The sequence below is a fragment of the Scleropages formosus genome, chromosome 1 (genome assembly GCF_900964775.1).
Source record: "Scleropages formosus chromosome 1, fSclFor1.1, whole genome shotgun sequence".
NCBI classification, from domain to species: Eukaryota; Metazoa; Chordata; class Actinopteri; order Osteoglossiformes; family Osteoglossidae; genus Scleropages; species Scleropages formosus.
In genome coordinates, this window is record NC_041806.1 from 50,764,469 (window position 1) to 50,785,530 (window position 21,062).

The 21,062-nt window shown below is 48.5% G+C and overlaps 1 protein-coding gene across 7 annotated transcripts in view; it reads right to left on the bottom strand.

Moving 5' to 3' along the window:
* Window positions 1–546: 546 nt before the first annotated feature.
* Window positions 547–21,062, bottom strand: part of map7b (microtubule-associated protein 7b) — a 29,854-nt gene continuing 9,338 nt past the window's right edge. For 2 of the 7 annotated variants that reach the window (XM_018730359.1, XM_018730356.2), the window contains exons 2-19: window positions 16,597–16,698; window positions 16,397–16,471; window positions 15,678–15,841; window positions 15,476–15,590; window positions 13,803–13,913; window positions 12,729–12,815; window positions 11,243–11,359; window positions 7,492–7,634; window positions 6,287–6,423; window positions 5,206–5,534; window positions 4,924–5,122; window positions 4,156–4,315; window positions 3,967–4,071; window positions 3,689–3,739; window positions 3,549–3,603; window positions 2,978–3,092; window positions 2,222–2,433; window positions 547–2,046 (exon numbers count right to left, since the gene is read on the bottom strand). In XM_018730359.1, the coding sequence (XP_018585875.1) occupies window positions 2,036–2,046; window positions 2,222–2,433; window positions 2,978–3,092; window positions 3,549–3,603; window positions 3,689–3,739; window positions 3,967–4,071; window positions 4,156–4,315; window positions 4,924–5,122; window positions 5,206–5,534; window positions 6,287–6,423; window positions 7,492–7,634; window positions 11,243–11,359; window positions 12,729–12,815; window positions 13,803–13,913; window positions 15,476–15,590; window positions 15,678–15,841; window positions 16,397–16,471; window positions 16,597–16,698 (2,288 nt within the window). In that variant the 3' untranslated portion in view covers window positions 547–2,035. The remainder of the gene's footprint in view (window positions 2,047–2,221; window positions 2,434–2,977; window positions 3,093–3,548; window positions 3,604–3,688; window positions 3,740–3,966; window positions 4,072–4,155; window positions 4,316–4,923; window positions 5,123–5,205; window positions 5,535–6,286; window positions 6,424–7,491; window positions 7,635–11,242; window positions 11,360–12,728; window positions 12,816–13,802; window positions 13,914–15,475; window positions 15,591–15,677; window positions 15,842–16,396; window positions 16,472–16,596; window positions 16,699–21,062) is intronic. The other 5 variants (XM_018730357.2, XM_018730358.2, XM_018730361.2 and 2 more) reach the window with 5 other exon arrangements.

A 21,062-nucleotide genomic window follows, 5' to 3' on the forward strand; every position in this document is an offset into this window, starting at 1 on the left:
GTATGGGACAAGCGGTTCAGAAGATAACTGTTAACTGAGCAAAAGACTCAAACAACCGATTCATTCACTGGTCCAGATAAATGCTTTATTTGATCATATAAGAAATTGCACAGCTGATGTTTAGGTGTTCCTCCAGCTCCACAATGGCCCACAAATAGGCGCTGTGCAGGCGTTACCATCGTCTTGTAAGGGATTTTTGCAGAGCGATCCAGACCTGGATCTCTGAGCAAATTACAGTGCAGTGAAAGACATGCCCACCAATGTGTGGACTTCGATGAAGAACTTGACATGAAGCTTGGCGAGAGCTGGATTGATCAGCGTCAGCTTTGACGTTCAGTCCCCTGGATGTTAAGACAGAACTTTGGGCAGAATCCTGATGCCGTCAGCACGTCCGACTACGGTAAAGCCAATCCATCCTCCTGCAATCTCAGCATTGTACTCACCGGAACCACGTATACATCAGACGTGTGGAAACAGGCGCGCTGCTGGACAGAGAGACGGCCAGAGGTTTCGTTTTCACAAAATTTATTGTATTCCTTACATGCTATACAGATCAAATGGAGGAGCTTTATTAGTTTTGACAGACAGGGCTTATTAAATATGTTGACAAAACGTGGGACAGGAACGGAGTAAGGAAATCAAACAGGCTCAAATCTGGACCGGAACTCAGTTCAGTACAAAGTAAAACACTGAATGACTTTCATAACCGTCCTTCATAGTGAAGAGATGTGCTGGTTGCTGTTTCCAAAGCTTTCTCACTCTTTTTAATAAAATATAATTTTAAAAACTATTTCATAATTCTCTGTTTATAGACCGAAGTATTTAACCTCTGCAGACTCAGTTGTACATTTTAAGACATATCACACGATCCCTGGATGTCTGAATATGTCAGGTAGCAGGTCCCAGCGAAATGGCCTACCGGGGTAAATCCAACGCGCGTCACACAGTTCTGCGGTAGAAACGGGAAGCTTTGAAAAGTGCACATTTAACCAAGCAAACGGAGCCCAGCGTCTGGAGAGTGGGAGAAATAACCGAGAAATAAGCCGTGAAAGTCTGAAACGTCTCAGGAACCCTTCTTAAAAACGCCGAGTCTGTTCGAAGCCCTTTGCTCTGAAACGAGCAAAAGCCGAGAGCGGCCAATCGCTCCGACCTCACCGCGAACAACTGATAAGGCAAAGGAGATCACAAAATAGCAGCATGTTTGCAAAAATTTCTCATATTATTTATTTGACAGGTGCCCAAACCAATTCGATTGCATTAATCCAGATTCGCAAAACACAACATCCTGGAGCCGAGTGCATTTTTAATGGGTCGTCGGGCTGCTTTTGCCACGGCAGCCCGCAGGTCGACGTCCCGCCGTTTCCAAGGTCCCGGGTCCGACAGCAGGACGCGCAGGAGCCGGGCCGGAAGAGCGAGCGAGGGCGCGTGGGAGCGACCTGGAATTACGACACATGTCCTACGGAGTCCACGTGTTCTACTTCCAACATATTTATCTCACATCAACATCCAAAGGTGTTTTACGGCGACGGGAATCTTTGGTTTTGCAGAATTTCAGCTCTAATGACATAAGAAAACGTAACAAATGGGCTGAAGCTGGTTAAAGCTTTGAGTGTGTGCTTTACAACAGAAAGAGTTAACTAATTTCACATTTCAAAGTAACTGGATGGGGAGAAGTAAGCAGTGTGTACTATTCCTAGTTCACCAGGAGAAATGGGTAACTCTTTACCCCCCCGACCGTGCAGTTCTTCAAGTATCATCTACGAGGGCTTCACCACCCGTTCCAGTGTACAGTTCTCCATACCCTCCACCCCAGCGCCGCCTCTCCGAGGGGGGACAGACCACACGGAGCAGCCGAACCACAATGTCTGGATGGAGACGTGGCGAGCAGGAGAAGGTTGTGTGTTCTGAACCCAGCAGAAAGAGACTGGTCAGTGCCAGTTCGGGAAAGGAGCTGCATTCTTGTTCAGGTAGTAACGATCCCCATTCAGGTGCTGGCCGGCCGGCCGCTAGCTCGCTGTCTGCCGGACCGAGCTGTTCAAACCACATCTGAGAGGATGAGACATGAGAACAACTCATTACTAACACATCAGGTTTCAATGTTTCACGTCCATTGATGGGTGTGTGTCGCAGGTTCCGATCGGAGCGTCCCGCGTGACGAAAACGTGCCCGAGCACGACAACACGCAGGTTCTTCCGCCTGGTGCGAGGAGGCGGGAGCTCACCTGCTCTCTGCTGCACCTGGACCTCATCCACAGTGACCAGCGTCCTCAGAGACCCGTTCTCCTTGAAGGCAACGACAGGGAGCAGCCCGTCAGCGTCCACGTCCAACCTGGACAGCGCGTTCCCCACCGGGAGGTTGAGGACCTCCTCAAAGTGCTCGTCGTCCACCGGAACTCCATTCTCTTTCGACCGGGCGTCTGCCACACGGGGGGCACTAGGGTGCAGAGAACACGCAGGAAGAAATGAACAAGGACGTGTGTAAGAAATTATGCACAGGAGTGTATTTGTATTAATTTATAAAAAAAAACATCCAAGTTAAATAGAAGTGACTTTATTCAGCCATTATTTTTAAAAAGCGAGTTTATTTTTTGCAGTTGTCTGATGCAACAAGTTGAAATTCAGACCCAGGCCAGCAGGTAGTGCAGTTGATTGAGCTGTGCCTCTCAGCTTTGGTTCAAATCCCACCCCCTGCTGAAGTCCCCTTAACCAAGGTACTTAGCCTGACTTGACGCAGTAAAAAGCTACCCTGCCGCATACGTGGGTAAACAATTGTAAGTGGTTTAGCTGAACAAATCTAACACTGTAAATCACTTTGGAGAAAAGGATCACCTACATGAATAAACAACTTTTGCCTTGAAACACTTGTGTGTTAATCAGTTTTGTTGTGTGTTAAAAATAGATTTTGTCGTCTATTTTGAAACCCTGAAGGCGGAAACATCCTTTCTAGCATCGGGATATCGGGATGCCAGGTTGCTCACCTCCCAGCGCCCGTGCCCAGTTCGGGGCCGTTAAGTTCGCCGCGCTGCGGGTCCGTCGGACCCCCGGACCGCACCTGTCCACCCGAAGACACGTCCCGTCCAGCGGCAGGCGCTGCTGCGAATGCGAACACGTCGATGAGAACGAATGTCAGCGGCGCTGGAACTTCTACCGCAAACCATCAGTGACACGACTTTACTGACAGCAGTCGGTCACAGTCTTTTTTTTTTTTTTTTTTTTAATGTGAACTATTAGCAAACGCCTCATGAAATCGTTACATGTCATGTGTAAGTGATATACCACAGTACAACAAGTACTTTACTTTTGAGTCTCTTTTCTTTTTTTCCTAGAAGCAGCAGTCCTTTCACTCAAGCTTTTTTTTAAAACCTACACCACCCAGCTTCGACCATCACACACACCGAACTGATGACACGCTGGGGAAGAACACCGTCTGATGGTTGAGGTCCATAAACTTCAATCAGGCTTTATGACTAAAGTTGAGTTTCTCAGCCCAGCATGTGAAAATAAACGACAAGGACGGACCCCCAAACACCGAATATTTTGATCTCGCACCTGTATCATCTACAGCCTCCTGGGAGAGATCCCCATTCCTGTGGGGAATTGACTTCTGGAAGACAAACAGGAGGAAGCAGATGTGAGTGCATCCATTTACCGTGGTAAGAAGGGACCCATAGAGTACTTTCATACCATACCTTCTCGGGTGGGTCCGATCTGCGGGTTCTCTTCATGATTTCTTCCAGACGCTGTGGACCGAGATGACATTTTTACAGTAAAAGTGACGGAACGTCTCAGTTTAAGGAGAATCTCACGTGTGTCCTGCTAACAGCTCTTCTATTCTGTACATCACAACCATTCTGGAGTTCACTGCCGTCTCCTCACATCACAATGCGTTCGCCGGTGCTTTTAACAAGCTTTACCACACTTTTCACTACCATCCAGCTACCGCCTTTTCTCCGTCATGGTATCGCACCTTCTTCCTCTGCATCCGCTCAGCCTCCTCCTTCTGGAAGCGTCTCTCCCTCTCCAGCCTCAGCTGCTCCGCCGCCTCCTTCTGACGGGCCTCCTCTTCCTCCTTCTGTGGAAACAAACAACAGGGATGGTTCTCACCCAGGACAGCAGGCCCCACGGGAGCAGTGCGAGGACAGACAGGTGCACTCACCTGCTTTTGGAGGCGCTCCGCTTCCTCCTGCTCCCTCCGGGCTCTCTCTTCTTCGGCGTGCTTCTCGGCCTCCTCCCTCCTCCTCCTTTCCTCACGTTCCTTCTCCTCGCGCCTCGCCTGCTCGTCAGCCTTCCTACGTGCCATCTCCTCCCTGCTGCGCCTGTGGTGAGACACCGATCAGACGGCTGGACGTCACACCGCCATGCATCTCCCCTCCCCGTCTCTCCGCTTTGGCTTCTTGTATCAAGTTCGATCCTCCAGTTACAGCCTGCAAGACGGTCAAAGGATCTGCTCCCCAACGCCTACAGGACCCGATCACTCCCTACACTCCTGCAAGAGTGCTGAGATCTTCCACCTCTGGCAGCTTGGTGGTCCCACTCGCAAGGGGTCCGTAACCGAAAGGCCGCAAGTTGTCAGTTTGGGCCCAAATATGGCGGAACGAGCTCCCTCCGTCCCTCAGAGCAGCCGAATCCCTTTCAAAACATCTCTTTCGGACCCTTTTCTCCCCTGATCTCCTAATGGTTCCATACACCAATTGTTACCGTCATCCCGTGTATGGAGTTACATGAACGAGTGTCTTTCTCTAAAGCTCTTCATCTCTTGTGAAATGTACTTTTGCATAGCTGTGCATCATTTTGGAAAAAGTATCTGCTCCGTTAATAAACGGAAGTGTAATTACGTAGCCATCAGAACTACGCCCAGTGGTTCAGGCAGAAATATTCGTAAAATCCAGCAAACAAAGGCAACACCCCCCTAGCGGGACCCTACCTCTCGGCTTCTTCTTCCCGCCTGCGCTCCTCTTCCTCGCGTTCTCGCTGCTCGCGGGCCTGCCGTCTCTTTTCTGCCAACAAGCGGGATGCTTCCTCAGGGTCTGTGGTTCCAGCTGAGGGCTTGGCAGCACTGGCTGGTGAAGGGGCTGGAGAGGGCGTGGCCAGAGAGGATGGGGTCTGGAGCTGGTCTGCTGGAGCTGGGTGAGGAGGCATTGCGTTACCATAGTTTTCTCCAAAGCGTGGGAGAGCAGGACCATAGCAAGCAGTGTTAGTGTCTTACCATCTGGGTCCTGGCCTTTGGGTGCTGGTTTCTCTGTGTGTTCTGGTGCTGGTTCTGCTGGTTCCTCTACAGGCTGTGGTTCTGCTCCTGCTACCTCCATCGGAGCTTCTTGTTTAGTTACAGCCACTGGCAGCTCTGGGTTGGGTTGCTCTACCATCCTGCCCTGGTCCGTACCCCCAGGCTCAGGCTGAGGGTCTGGCAGAGTCTTGGGGGGCCGCAGGTTCCCAGGAGACAGGGGCAGAGCGGGCCGTAAAGGCTCTAGCCCTGCCGGAGGGGGAGACCTCACCTGCTTCGGGGTGGGGGGCCGTGGAGTTGGCTTGCTGGCTACCCTGTTCAGCAGAGACACTCCATGTTATTTCTATTACTTGATTACACACAGTCTGAAACCACTTGTCCCGAGCGGAGTCACGGCGAACTGGAGCCCAACCCGGCAAGACAGGGTGCAAGCCTGGAGGGGGAGGGGACAGTCCCAACCCCAGCCGCACCCTCGCCCCACCCAGCCCCCCCCCCCCCCCCCCCACGCCTGCCCAGCCCCCCCACAGCCGCACCCTCGCAGCCCCCCGACAGCCACCCCCCTCGCCCTGCCCAGTCCCTCTGGATGCACAATCGCCCTGCTCAGCCCCCCCACAGCCACACCCTCGCCCCGCTCAGCCCCCCCACAGCCACACCCTCGCCCCGCTCAGCCCCCCCACAGCCACACCCTCGCCCCGCTCAGCCCCCCCACAGCCACACCCTCGCCTCCCCAGCCGCACCCTCGCCTGCTCAGCCCCCCCCACAGCCGCACCCTCACCCCGCCCAGCTCTCCCCACAGCTGCACCATCCTCTCTCAGTGCAGTCACATCCTCATCCCATCTTGGTCCTTCCTCTCATGTTGCTCATTACTCCGTCTGCAGAAGTTGCCTGGTTCCCTTCCCTTCCATCCCTTTCCCCCGTGGTTTTCTTTGCGATTTCAAGTTGACGAAAGAAATGCGGAAATGAACAGCACGGGAACGTTCCTTCCAGGCTGTCGTGAGGGACATGTGGCGAACGAGACCCTCACACGCGTGCGGAACGCTAAATTTCTCAGTGTAGCGTCTCCTACCGAGCTGGAGAGGGCGCCGACTTTCTGCTCTTCTTGTTGCCCGGGGAGCGGGACCTCGCAGCGATGGCAGGCGTGGCGACGGACAGGTTGCTCCAGGACTTCCTGACATAGTCTTTGTCCTTCTCTCGCTTATCCGCCTTTGGAAAACAGAGCGGCCTTGTGAACCGGAACACTGACATTATGCAACATGCGTTCATGAGACCAGCATGAGACCGAGCCCTTAACCGATGAGACGAGCTGTAAACAACCTACCTGGCAACAAATAATTAGCTGTCCAGTCACTAGTATTAACCAGGGTCAGTCTCCAAGGGGTAACATCACGAATGGTAACCAATGAGATTCGCCGTAGTTCAACTTTCAACAGCAATTTTACTTACGATTTTTACTTCATCTGCTGTACAACAATAACCTCGATGGCAAAGTCGTAATCGGTAGCATCAGCTGAAGACCCGCAGTGTCGGTGGTGAAATACAAACAGGCCGTGGTTGATGAACTGAATCAACTAACCACTAACTCTAGGGTTGGATGACTAGTAAACGGTCACGGCAAAATGGTCAGCTAGTTAATGGTCACCACGGAGACAAGGGAACAACGTCTAGAAACGAACTGAAGACCCAAATAAGACCGAGATTCCCACCGCACCCCAACAAGATGATCCCAATCACTCATATTTGTTTTTTTTAGTAATCGATCTATTCTGGGTAGGGTCTCCTCCCAAGGTTAGGTGGTGTTAGTCATAAGCTTAAATAGTATGTGTATTGTAGTGTTTTTACATGGTATTATGAATGTTCATGCATTTTAAGATGATCGACGAGTGGAGTGATGTGTAACATTAAAACCGGTGTTTGACCATGTTAATCAGTGCATACAAACACCTCCTTTTGTCAAAGTTTTTAATTGACTGTGTTTGTCTGACACAGTAGGTATCATTTGCATCCTTGTGATGTTTTATGCAAATGAAGTCTCTATTCTGCAAACTTTCATGTGTTTGGCATTTTTGTCTTTTGGGGGGGGCGCAATGCTTCACGCACTTAAGTAACGCTCAAGTTACATCCAGACATTCGCTTCAAGACCACAGCAGAACACGAGGCTGCACATGCATTTAGACTCAAAGCATCTAAACAAAGAGAGCATAACGGCCACCGTGAGGTGCTGCCCGAGGGCTCCGCGTGCCCCGCGTGTCACCTTACCGCGTGCCGCCTTACCGTGCCCACTGTCCGACGGCGGCAGACTACATCCATGCTGGTCAGAGGGGCCCTGGGACGCTCCGCACTGCGGCACTGCAGGGACTTGAAGGAGGTGGCGCTCATGGGATGACAGGAAGCTGAACGGGGACAAACGGGGATGACTGCACGGTGTGCAGGATGGGGGGGGGCATGTTTGGGGTGAGGGTGCAAAGGACGATGCGTGGAGAGGGGCGAGAAGAAGAAAGAGCAGCTATTAGACCCGCTACCGGCAGCACGAGAGTGGGAATGCCGCTGTCACTGCACTCCGGAGCCTGGGCTCAGCCCACGGGGTTGTGGGTTTAGATCCCCTCCAACCCATTGCTATAGAACTGAGTGATTAAACTCAGAAGAGCCATTTGGGGAAAAAAAGGGAGGTTGAGAGAGACAAACATCCAGTTTGATCACAGATGGGACCAGTTAACAGGCTAGGCGCTACTAGACGGTAGGCGCTCGTCCCCGAGTTACATCGGCACCTTGTGGCCCCGGCATCACCAGCGAGAGCTCAGCCCCACTGCAGCTCATACCCTTCCACACCAGGTTAGTCACTTGGCAGCAAGCAGAACAGCAGACAAAACAACAGGAAAAACAGCAAACAACTCCTTAAAATGTAAGCTTGCACTGATTTACCTCTTTATACAGTTGATTCATTTTTCTGCACAAATTTAGGGTAAGTACTGTACTTTGCTCAAAGAAACTACAGCAGAGGGTGTAATTTGAACCTGTACTCTACCTGCTGCCCCAGTCAGCTACCGCATGCGCTCGTCCCTTTCTAAGGTCCAACTACTGGCCAAAACATTGAAAACAAGGATGAAACCCCTCCAGGTGTAAAAGTCACAGTATATTAAAAATATCTGCTCTGTTTTTTGGTGTAACTGGGTTATGGCCCAGAGCAGGGCGTCAGAAATAACTCATGACTCATGATACATCTGGGGCCGTAATCATCAAAACAGGGTTTTCTCCTCTAAACAGAGGTGATAATCATTTCCATCTGTAGGTCAGAGGGAGGAGAGAGGGTCACTTTTATAAGAAAGGCTGATTAGAAAGCCTCTTCGTCACATGCCAGTGTAACAGAATTCAAAATGACACGTATTGATAATTTCTCCATTGTCCAAATTATGTACAATGATAAGTTAGGAGTTGAACCCTATAGGGATAGTCATGAATCCTGTATGAAAGAAACATTTAAAATCTAAATCTTAGATGTTAAAGTCAGAAAAACAAATAAATGACTATGATTTACGCTCCTGAATCTGCTTACCTACTTGCTTTAATCAGTGTCATTTTACACACCTGTTATGTCACATGAGAAACACAGATTCTCATTAATTGCCCATTGTGTGGAAAAACTAAGGGACACGAGGGGTTCGCATACTTTCATGCTGCACTGTATGTAGGCTACCAACATCCTGGCAGATGAATGACACAATATAGTCTTTATAGTCTTTGTCCTCCTCATGTACTGCACTCCAGCAGATATGTTCCTAATGACAGGTATAAAATGGTTGATTTAAACTGTTGCTTAATATTAATACTTTGAAACTTTCACCAAATCAATAGGATTAAGTGACGCTTGCGCCAGTGGCACTTTGTACATTCTTTTATTTGCTACTAAACTTACACATTTTCATGGAGGTACGTTGAAGTTATGATTCCTTTGTGTCATTTACACTTTTACGCTTTTCCCCAATATTAAGCTATCTAAATTTATTTGCCCATTTATACAGATGGGTAATTCTCACTGGAGTAACTCAGGGTAAGTACCTTGACCAAGGGTCCTACAGCAGGATTTGAACCTGCAAACTGAGTCGAAAGGCAATACCTCTAAACCACCGCACCCCCTGCGGCCCCTAGTGTTCCTAACGACTTTTGTAGAGTTTAACTTAAAAAAACCCTCTCTGCAATATCACATCAGGAAGAGGAGGAAACATTGTTTTGAGTTTGCTTTGTGTTATGCGGAAAACCACACACAAAAGACCCATCACAGCAAAACAAGAAGCAACGCGAGGGTCAAGCCGCTTAAGACAGCTTCAGCGATGACGGACAGCACAGGGATGGGGGATCTTCTGGAAACATCTTCTCAAAGGATCATTGTTGTGCACGATGGGCTAAGCGCCACTGCCCGACACGACTAGGGAACACTGGGTGCTTTCTGCACATGACAATGACAAGAACTCAAGTAAAGAGTAAACACCAGTGCTTGGAAAATCTGAATTTTCACATGAACAGGAGCTACGCGGTTCAGAATAAATTTGGTGGTCTTTGCTGGAATTCCATAGGAAGAAGCAGGACCGATAAGGGTTTTTAAAACTGGCATCAATCAATAAAACCCACGTCCAAGAAGAATTGCAGAACACTCCTGTTTATGTTAGCGTGTTGCTACCACACTCCTCCATGTGTTCTGTGTGTGCCTGAGGCTTGCAGAGTTGGGATGGTCTTGAACCACCAAAGAGGGGATGGGAATGATGGGCTTGGAGCTAGTAGTAAAGGATGGGAGCAACTGAGAATTAGTGGTAGTAGGTGGATTGGAGTAACTGAGAAGGGCTTGCAACAGATTGTAACTGGGCATCTCTGAAAGTAACTGGAATGTCCAGTCTTCAGAAGTATTTGAAAGTGAGAAAAACTACCTGTAAACAAGGGGGAGTAGTTTCAAGATAGTAGAAATGGTGGGGAGTGACTGGGAGTGGTTTGGGGCAACTGGGGGTAACGAAGTAACCTGGAGAGGAGACTGGAGCAAAAAGGTGTGACTGGGTCCAACTAGAGGGGGCTCTGAGAGACCAGGAGAGGGCAGGAACAACTGACAGCAAGTTGATGTAACTGTAAAAGGCTTGGAGGATCTAAAAGTGACCAGGGACAAAAGTGAGCAAGCAGGAATGGCTGGGACCAACTGCAAGTGGCTTTGAGAGACTGGGAGTGACGGTGAGCAACTGGAAACGAGTGATGGCAGCTTGGAGCGGCTGACTGTGGCTGGGAGCAACCAGAAGTGGCTCAGGTCAACTGCGAGCACCTTGAAACAGCTTGGAGCAACGAAGCCATGTGGGAATGAGCTGGAGTAACTGGGAGGGGAGTGACTGTGGAACTCGACATGTTTACCGCAGCTATGAACACACATGAATGGTGTGGAGTGATTGGGATCGCCTGGAAGCAGCTTGGAGCAATTCCAGGCACTTACAAGTGGCTTGGGGCCTCTTCGCGCACTTAGGAGAGGCTTGGAGTGACTCAGAGCTGCTGGGATACACTGAAAGTGGCTTGGAGTGCGACAGTGGTATGGAGAAGCTAAGAGTGTCACTCTTAGCTTCTCCATACCACTGTCCTGGAAAGGCAGAAGTTGGCTAGAGAGATGTGGAGTGACTGGGAGCAACATGTTGAACCCGAGTACTGTTTGGAGCAAATGACCTGGAGCGGCTGCAAGGAGAAACTGGGAACGTTCATGAAGTGTTTGGCATCACCCTGTATTGACCAAGTGTGGGCAGGAATCACTTGGAGTGAGTGGGACTCGCTTGGAGTGACCAGGATTAGCTGGGAGCAACTTGGAGCGATTTGGAAGGACTGGGAGCAGCTTAGAGCATCTAAGGGTGGCTTGGTAAGACCGAGAACAACCGAGAGGGACCTGGAGTGGTGTGAAGTGGCGGAGTGACTGGGAACGGGTGGGAGTTGCTCAAAGTAAGTGGGGATAACCAGGAATGACTGGGAGCACCTCGGAAGCAAGTGCAAGCAGCTTGGAGCGGCATACCTGCGTCCCCAGACAGGGACACGGCGCTGCGGCTTCTGGCCAGGTAGGAGTGTGTCGGGGTCAGCAGGCGGCTTACTATGGTGCTCTCCCATGGGGTTAACGGCAGGCGCTTCGCGGCTGGAGCAGGGACACACGCGCCGACACACGCAACACACAAACAACACGGTTAGACTCGGTGGTGGCAGCAGGTCAAAGGCGTCTGTTCCTTACAGCAGGAGTTTCTAAATGAGGCAGCGGCAGCAAACGCATGAGTCCTGCAAGGTGGAGAAAAGGATTAAAACAAAAATAAGGGCTGTGGCTTAGTCTGTGATGCCAAACATGCGTGGAGCAAAACCAAGAGAGCGTGACACGCAGCAGCAGGCGGGAACCCCGCCTTACAGCGGTTCCCGTGGAGACTCGGTCCGCAGCCTGCTAGCCAGCGATGGGGTTAACGCAAGCGTTCAGAGCATTATGTTCTATAGTGAACTCCAAGGCCTGGAACCAGATGGTTCCTGGTTTCAGTCCCAAGAATGGACTTTCTGTTGTACCCTCAAACCAGGTGCTCAGTTTGAATTATTTCAGTAAAATATCTTATTGTACAAATGGGTACAACTTTAAAAGTCCAAGATGGGTGACCATCCACTTGTGCTTGGACCCCAAGATGCTTGTTTTCCTCCCTTTCCTCACATTGGGAGTTTTTTTTTTTTTTTTTTGTTTTCCTCTCCTCAGCTGCCCCGTGGCTTTCTTAGTTACATTTACTTAGTTACTAGTGCAACCCATTATCTTTGTTTTTGGTTTTATCACCTCTGTGTCAGTCATACTCAAGTGCTCAGCGCTCTGCTCTCAATACTCTGCTGGGAAGAGTGCGTTATTTATATATAAAAAAAAAAAAAAAGGAATCCGACGGAATAAAAATGTTGGCTAAGCAACAAAACAGCCACTGATGTTGCGTGGCCTTTGTCCGTTGTTGATGAGCTGATCATATTATGGTTGATATCCCTTTGAAAACACACTCTTCTCCAGTACAGAGCATCTGCTTAGTGAACAAAATGAAACTGCAAGTGATGATGGATCTACACAGCCATGGAGAACGCAAGCGCTGAAAACAAAGAGTGCAGATACCAGGGTGAGAATCCTGAGGAATGCGAGTGCAGCAAATGACACGGGGGCCACTTTGGTAGCCATCGTGAGCTCCGACCCCACGACCACCGAGAAGCCAGACTGCACCGAAAAGTTCTGGGTCTCCAAAGTGACCACTCAATGAGTCAAGGTCCTCAGATGGTCGCGTTTTGAATACGTAATAACTGAAAACACGACCTTAAAGTATCGATGTGAAGTTCAAGGTTTTGACCTTTGCCATTCTGCTGGAGTAGTTACAGGACTATTGGTTACAGTCTGATTTCTGACAGTGAGAAACATGGAGTTGCCAGCCACTTCCACGCAAGCAATGCTCCAAACGTTATAAACGTGATAAAGTGTCCGAAACAACAAGATTTTCGAATAACACCTGCGGGCTTGTCCCGGGACGTCCGCTCTCGGCTGAGGCGAGGGTGTGACTGAGGTTTATTTAACACGGAAGTCCTTTTCTGTAAGGCTGGGACAGTAAACCAAGTTAAATTCGTGCCATCTTTACCCGTCAGCTTGCAGCTCATCTTCGCATGACTGGACTAATAGGGTTGGGGGTGGGGTCGGGTCATGTGAATTAAACAAATAATATATTTTAAAATAAGTGCGTATTTAACATAGCTTGAAAAAAGAAGCCTAAAATACACACACCATGTTGCAAGGTGGCTTAGTGTTTATAATAATAATAATAAAAAAAAAAAAAAAAAAAAAAAACTTCCTTATCAAATTTATAATAGTTCTTAAAATACTACAAGTTTTATTCAGGTTTTTAAAATTTTAGACAATATATTAAAAAATAATATTGTGGAGCACCAGACTCAGACTGCCTATTCATTCCAATTTGTGGAGACTCAAGGTCCGGTCATGGGCGGATGAGCTGTGCAAGTTAGAAAGACTGATCAGTGTCAGTGTAACCAATACAAACATGGGAAAAAAACCGCATAACGACCACACACACCGCACTCTATATCTGCGTAGCTAAAACATTCTGTGCATTTGTGCAATTAATGCAGTGATTGATTAATAGAGTGCAAAGTGTCATAAGGTCCCCAACAGCGCAAGTGACACTGAATTACGAACAAAGACCCCGAAGACCCCCCTCTCCCCAATTTCTGTTTCTTTTCTTAACCTTCATTTACAACAGAAGAGTTTAAAGACAATGAGTGATTTGAAAAGAGAAAAAAAAAAAAAAAAAAAAAACCAACAACAAACTGGACGACAGTGACACGGGTCAAAGGCTTTGTGACACAATGACACTCATCACAACCATGTGTAATGAACGAGAAGATCCCGCTTCCCAGCATCCTCTTGGTCATCCTCCGGAAAGCCGCCGTTGCCGAAGCTGCGGCAGCTAACGGAGCACAAGGTCTGCCGAAGGTCCCGGTGAAACAGCTGTGATGTGTTAGCGACCAACACCAGGAGGCACCCGGGGCGCCGGTGGGAGGTGGGACTGTACCTCTGTCTGGAGAGTTTAACAGCGTGGCTGAAGACGACGACAGACGCTTGGTAATGACGGGCTCTGCATGTTTGGAAAGGTTCACCGTGGAAACTGACCTCCTGTCTGCATCTACAACAAACGGAGACAAGGGCAGCTGATGGTGGCGGCACTGCACAGCCAGCACCGAGCACACCGGAGCGTTTCCGCAGCGACGGGGCATTCCGGCCTCTCATAGCTTTGGGTCAAATACGCCGGGTCCTGAACTCACGAACACAACCGGGACCGGAAGTCTGTTTGTAACTCAGTTTGTTCATAACTCCAGCCACTTTTACCGCTACGTCTCATTACAATACATAATTTCCTCCACTAATTAGCAGGTTCTTCAAAAACCTCAACGGTATAATAAATTCCAAAAAAAAAAAATAACCTCAGTCCATGATCAGTACCTACTTGTCAAACACAGGTTGCAGTGGTCTTTTGTATCCCAAAAGCAGGGGGCACAAGACATGGTACACCCGACACCACTACATTACAGTGTAGTTATTTATATATTCAAACTGCAGTAAGACTAAAACTCGTTTAAAATGACTGAAAATAAAAATAGGTCATTTCCACAACATCCCATTCAATGCCGTTGACCCATTAATCATCCAGACAAGTCCAGTGTTTGTCGGCTTCGGTCCACTCTCAGCTTTCTTTGTTACGTCCACAATCGAGAGAAGCTTAATAAAAGACGTTCCTCATTTAAAAAAAAAAAAAAAAAAAAAAACAGGCTATGTTAAATAATTATATAACTCTAGATTATAACTATAGTGAATACATTTACATTCATTCATTTGTTTTGGAGAAAAGCGTCGACTAACTTAGTGTTAAGGTTACAATTATTTACCCATTTATACAGCTGGGTAATTTTGGGTAAGTACCTTGCTCAAGGGTAGTACAGCTGGAGATGGGGATTGAACCTGCAACCTTTAGATCCAAAGGCAGTAGCTCTAACCACTACACTACCAGTAGTGAATAAAACACTTTGACAATTAACTTATGAGCAGAAGTTGAGGACCCAGTGTATCCAACCAAAACACTGGTATAAGCGCTAGCTACACACCTACGTGGTGAAGTATTTCTAGATACACACTCTCCCCTTGGTAAACTAGTGTTATTGAGACACTGACTACGGGGTTGAACGCCTATTAGCTACAGAATGGCACTGTGGTACACTAGCGTTAGGTAGGCCCTACACACACACACACACACACACACACACTAGTGTGAGGAGGATATTCACATTTTGAGCTGATGCCATATCTGCGGACCAGACTGAAAGCGCCCTGGAAATGATGTTCCAGGCCCGCTAGATCAAGAGGAAAAAGCAAAGCGGACTCAAAAAACCCTGGATGAGAGAGAAACAAAAGGGACAGACGGGGCCAAAGGCTCAGCATCGTTCGGACGGAGGGTAAACATTTATTGACAGATGTAAAGAAAAAAAATAAATAAATGGAGGAGGAAAAAAAAACACAGCAGATAGGGGACACAGGGGGGCGGGGGAGAAGAGATGGAGACTGAAATTAAAAATAAACCTTCCACTAAAAACAGTCTCTGCGCTTTGGGGGGAAGAGACCGGGGACGGTTTGTTTCGCAGTCCGAGATCGGACCACGGAGGCAGAGCGGAGTGAGAAGCTCAGCTACTTTACCACTGGTGTGGACGGCGTTTCCATGGAGACCTCCTCCCCAGGACCACCTGTTGGGCTTCTGCTTCGGCTTCTGGCTGCGCTCGAGGGTTCGGCGTATCACCGCTTCATGGCGAGCCTTTGGAGCACAACGCACCGGGGTCACGGTGGATATGTGCTCTCTGTGTGTGTGCGCGTGTGTGCACGCACACTTGCTTGCACCCACCTTCTCCTCCTCCAGCTTCAGCCTCCGCTTCTCTTCCACGGCAGCCCTGCGCTTCTCCTCTCTGGAGCGCTGCTCCTCCAGCTTCCGGCGCCGTTCCTCCAGCTGCTTCTCGTAGAAAAGCCGCGCCCTCTGCTCGCGCTCCAGCCACGCCGACTCGCGCAGGGCTTGGCACGGGAAACACGCGTCACGCAACGCGTTAGAACACCCATCTCCGGCACACCATCCTAAAGCCCCTTTGTTCACACTCATTCCAGTTCCAGGGGTTCGGTCCCTACATTATACATCGTTTTACCCCGATTTGCCTTTCTCTAGAACGACCTTAAACGAAGATCATATTCCTGTTAATCCACCAACCGTTCTTTACGAAGTTATGGTATGTAGATTTCCATGACAGATGTGTCTAATCAATGTTCTTTTAATCACTATGGTCCACAGAAGAAGCTCCCTCTACAAATTCACTTTTATTCAATTAACAGATGCCTTCATCCAAAGCAGTTTACACCATTCAGCTACTTACACCGATTTACCCATTTATACAGTGACTTTTACTGGGGCAATTGAGGGTAGGTACCCTGTTCAAGGGTACTACAGCAGGAGATGGGATTTGAATCTGGATCCATGGAGTGCAAAGTTGGTGGCTCTAACCGCTGCGCCACCTACTGGTCCCTCTTGCCACTTTAAATGAGGCTCTGAGGGATGAGCGTGGGGGAGGCACGTACCGACCAGCTTCTCCTGTTCCTCCCTCCTCTCCCGAGCCTGACGCAGCCGCTCGTCGATCTTTAACGCAATGGGCTCTGCAAGGAGAGAGAGCGTGTGCTTCGTGTGAACACACATGAGAAACACACACGCTGCAATTTGTCAATGAGACACAGCGCTGCGACAGCAAGGACAGATACAAACTCCCGAGCACCATTCAGACCTGGTTTACTTCCAGAGCTGGCGCCGGGGTTCTGCCCAGGTCCGGAGGACGTCGGCCGACTGGGGGTTTTCTTCTCCTCGGGCCTGGGCTGCGAGTGTGTTCCTGCAGAAGACAGACCAGGAACACTGTGGAACACTCAATTTACGACGGAGTTCTGTTCCAACAAGCCCGTGGCAAGTCAAAAATCCTCTTGCATCATATAAACCATGAGGACATTTGAACAATTCGAGCACGAATGCCACATTGTATAACAGGGCTTTGTTACATTCTGGCTAATTTCACACATTATTCATGTCAAAATAATATAGACTGACAATATACAGTACAATATTAGTTATATTTTCATGCCGCGCTATATTCACTTTCATTCGTAAATTTATCTTTTGCTTTCCCGCATCACCGGAACGCCGACGACTTTGCTCGCTACCCACTGTAAATAAAAACGCAGCTTGAAAAGAACCACAAATTAAAGGTTTTGTAAATAAACCGCAATTATTGACAGGCAGCGGTTGGCGTTAGACATTATGACCAAATGCTGGGAAAATAATAGAAGGTTAATGGGAGGGCGGTTGTAAACCCGGGTGGGCATAAATCACTTATGTCAGTGTGTGTCAGAAGATCTGGGATGACATATTAGCTCATTGTATGTTTTCATTCATTCATTCATCCATCCATCCATCCATCCATCCATCCCTAAAAGACTCATGGAAAAAACTAGTTTCCATCAGATTTACGGTTATTATATAGAGACTAATTTACGGATGTGTCCCCTTCCCCTCCAGCCTTACGCCCTGTGTTGCCGGGTTGGGCTCCGGCTCCCTGCGACCCTGCATGGGACAAGCGGTTTCAGACAATGTGTGTGTGTAATTTATGGATGTTAATGTGGGGAAGACACCTGCTGATCGGAAAACTTGTCAAAGGCCAACCGATAACGTCAATGTTTCCTCAAAAGGTCCAATGACCCCCAATTCTGGATCATATCAATAAAGTTGGTATGTTTTCCCAGCTGCAATGATCAGAAACCAAACATTATGTGCGAACACCTAACATGAGAGAAGGGCGACACAGGTAGGCAGATCCAAACTGTCTGCGGGATGATTAACGTTTAAACAGTAGCCGACGTCATGCATCCCTCCCACGCGTCTCTGCGCTTTGTCTTTCTCCACTGGCTTCCTCCAGCTACCCGTATCAGGTTCAACACCCTGGTTACGGCCTACAAGACGGTCAAAGGATCTGCATGCTGATACTTTCAGGAACTGATCACTCCTTGCAGTGCAGCAAGACCACAGTGCCCCTGCACCTCTGACCACTTGCTGGTCCCACTTGCAAGGGTCCAAAATCCAAAGGCTGTAGGTTCTCAGTTTTCGCCCCAACGTGGTGCAACGTACTCTCTCTCAGTCCCTCAGAGCTGCTGAATCCCTTTAAGCATTCAAGAAGGGTCTCAAGCTCATCTCTTTCAGAGCTTCTTCTCTCCTGGTCTCCTCCAGAAACCCACGTCACACCATCTGTCACCACCACTTCGATTTCCTGTCAATTCTGTATACAGCTACTCTGAAGGTTTTGTCCCCGATACTTTAGAATGTGCTTTTTGTACAAGCTTTTCAAAACATTTTGTGTAAAAACAATTACATGGCTTTAATAAGTCATCAGCATACTTCACATTAATATATTAAATGTACCAGACATGAAGATTACTGCCCAATCTGAACATTTTAACACAGGGCAGACGCCACATGACCTTATACAGAGTCGCATGTCCCAGGGAAAGGTCCATGCAGGAGACCACCTGCTTGGCCTGAGCTGTCAGAGGATTCGAGGACACAGCCACGCGCAAGGGCACAGCCCAGAGAACAGACACAGCCAATCGATGAGGCTTCCAGGACAGCTGGTCTGGTCTCCGAGCCCAAGGCAGCGCTGATGTAAGACCTAAGGACCCGAATATAACGGACCTGGAGCTAGAATCCATAACCCTGACGTGGCACTCAACATCAACACCCAGCCAGCGAAGATGAGGGAACCCGGTGTGGGGAGCCGCAGAGAAACTTCGCTGCACGCAAGGCTGTAAAACAGGTCATCTCAGCCTCATGTGAACCATGGAAAAATTAGTGTCAATAATATTCAAATGTACATTATGTTTATCTGCACTGGTCGCAGCCCTTTCACCTGGTATCTACACTGGCCCCAGTCCATTAACATGGTATTTACACTACCCCCCCAGCGCAGTAACCAGGTATCCACATTGGTCACAGTCTCGGATCCACAGAATCTCCACTTTAGGCCAATCTGCCCTCGATGTACCTGCTGATGCAGCTGTCCTAGAAAACCCAGTTCACTCGTCCCAGTTAGCCATGCCCCTGGTATTACATGCTCTACATAATTTTTGTGGCTATATTTACTTCCCAATAGTCTCAGCGTAACAGATTTCTGCAGTAAAATAATTTCTCCAAAAATGTGCAAATCACAGTGTAGCAGCAGGCAAGGCTGGCGCCCGATACTCCTTGGGCTGAGAGTTGGATGTGGGTTCAAATCCTGCTCAGTCTGTGTGTTGTTCTTGTGTTAACATGAGATTCCCCTAGGCGCTCTGGTTTCTTCCCATCGTCCCACTGTATAAACATTTTAATCGTTTAGGGATTTCAGAGCAGTCACACTAAGATGTCATGAACAAAGGCATAAGTTAAATACAGATTTTTTTATAACAAAAACATAACTTTTTTAATAAACAAAGGCATTCTTATTACAGTTGCAAGCAATGCAGGGCTATAGGTGCCGAGAAAGAGGTTCAGCGAAACGCTCCTGGTTTAGCAGGACACAGGCCGAGACGCTCTCTTCCAGGTTATTAACATTCCCCTCAGGTTAGGCTTTAGTTCCCACTGTAAACATCTGAGCGCAACTGGGCCAGCTTTTCACACCACCCTGTCCTATCCTTTCCTGTCACCTATTGCAGCAAAAAGAAAACTGTTCGTAAATCCTCACGTCTGGGGAAATAAACCAGGATACTTATCCGAACTAAACGTTCCTGCTAAAGAGTTTTCAGGTACATTTTTGGCATGCAGAAAACGGTTGTTTTTTTAAGCTTATGAGCCAATTTTTCACCCTGGTTCACAAAGGAAACAATGGAATCCTAATTTGTATTGATGTGTGTCATAAGCACGGTGCAGGGAAAAATAAAAGGCTCAGGACACAACAACAAAACTGTTTATGAAGGGTACAGGGTCGCTACCGTAGGATACAGAAGAAGGGGATTGGGTCACTACCGTAAGGTACAGAGGAGCGGTCGGGTCGCTACCAAAGGATACAGAAGAGTGTAGGGTGGTTACCGAAGGGCACAGAGAAGGGTAGAGATGCTAGAGAAGGGTCCAGACGCTACAGAAGGGTTCAAAAACTGATGTAGACAGTACCAGTGTCTAGGGATGTGAAACCATGCTCAGCCAGGATGGTACCACAGTGTAACAAACCCTAGGGAATGCAGAACCACGTAGTGCTCTACTTGGTGCAAGAGACAACAGCTCCTTTCTGGCTCACAACAAGGGAAGGCTCTGTGCTCCATAGGCCTGCTTTGGGACATCACGGGGGAGGAAGCGACGCGCAAGCAGTCCTCAAGGCCGAATGGAGCCTTCGCGGCTGCACTACATGCGAGCTGACAGCAGGCTGCACGGACGGTACAAATGCAGGCAGACTCTGGACCCTACAACCTGGATGACAAAGACGACAGCTGACCGGCGCGGCCAACACGGCTCTATTGACACATCATATTGACCTTCCATTCAGTTGCTCTGCTCAGCTCAGCCAAATGCAAATAACTGTGAAAGACATGGCAGGGAGGGCATGGCTAACTGAACGGCCGGGTTTCATAAGGCCAATGCAAAAAAAAAAAAAAAGTTGAACTCGGATTATCAAATAGCCTGTTGATATAATGGACTAGAATGAGACGGGGTAATGAAACAGGAGCTCGATGTTCCAGGAAGAACAGGAAAAACGGGGATGGGGATCAATACGTGCTGCACGGTTGTTCAAACAGGCCCTTATACCGTGGAGGGCGGAAGTTACCGGAGATCACAGCATGTTTCTGCTCCTGCCTTTCACACCACAAACAAGCACCTGGCTGCAAAATGTATAAATATCAGGAAAAGGAATGAAAAGTGATCTACTCTTAACCATGTACAGGTATGGTGAATGCTAAAATGTACCTTTGTACCTTTCCACCTTTGTGAGCAGCATTTCAACAGATTACATTTCATTTCCAAGTCGCTGTTGAAAGCTGGTCATTCCCACATTTGTTCTATGAAAGACCACCTTGACTATGGCCACTCCCACTACAGGCCTCAAGCCACGCCCACATAGTACAGGAACCAATCGGTGGCAGAGCGAAAGGTCACTGGCGAGATCTCAGATTTCATAATGAATAATGATCTAACTGGTTCTGACAAAACATCTACAACATCAACGTGTCTGTTCCAAAACAAAAT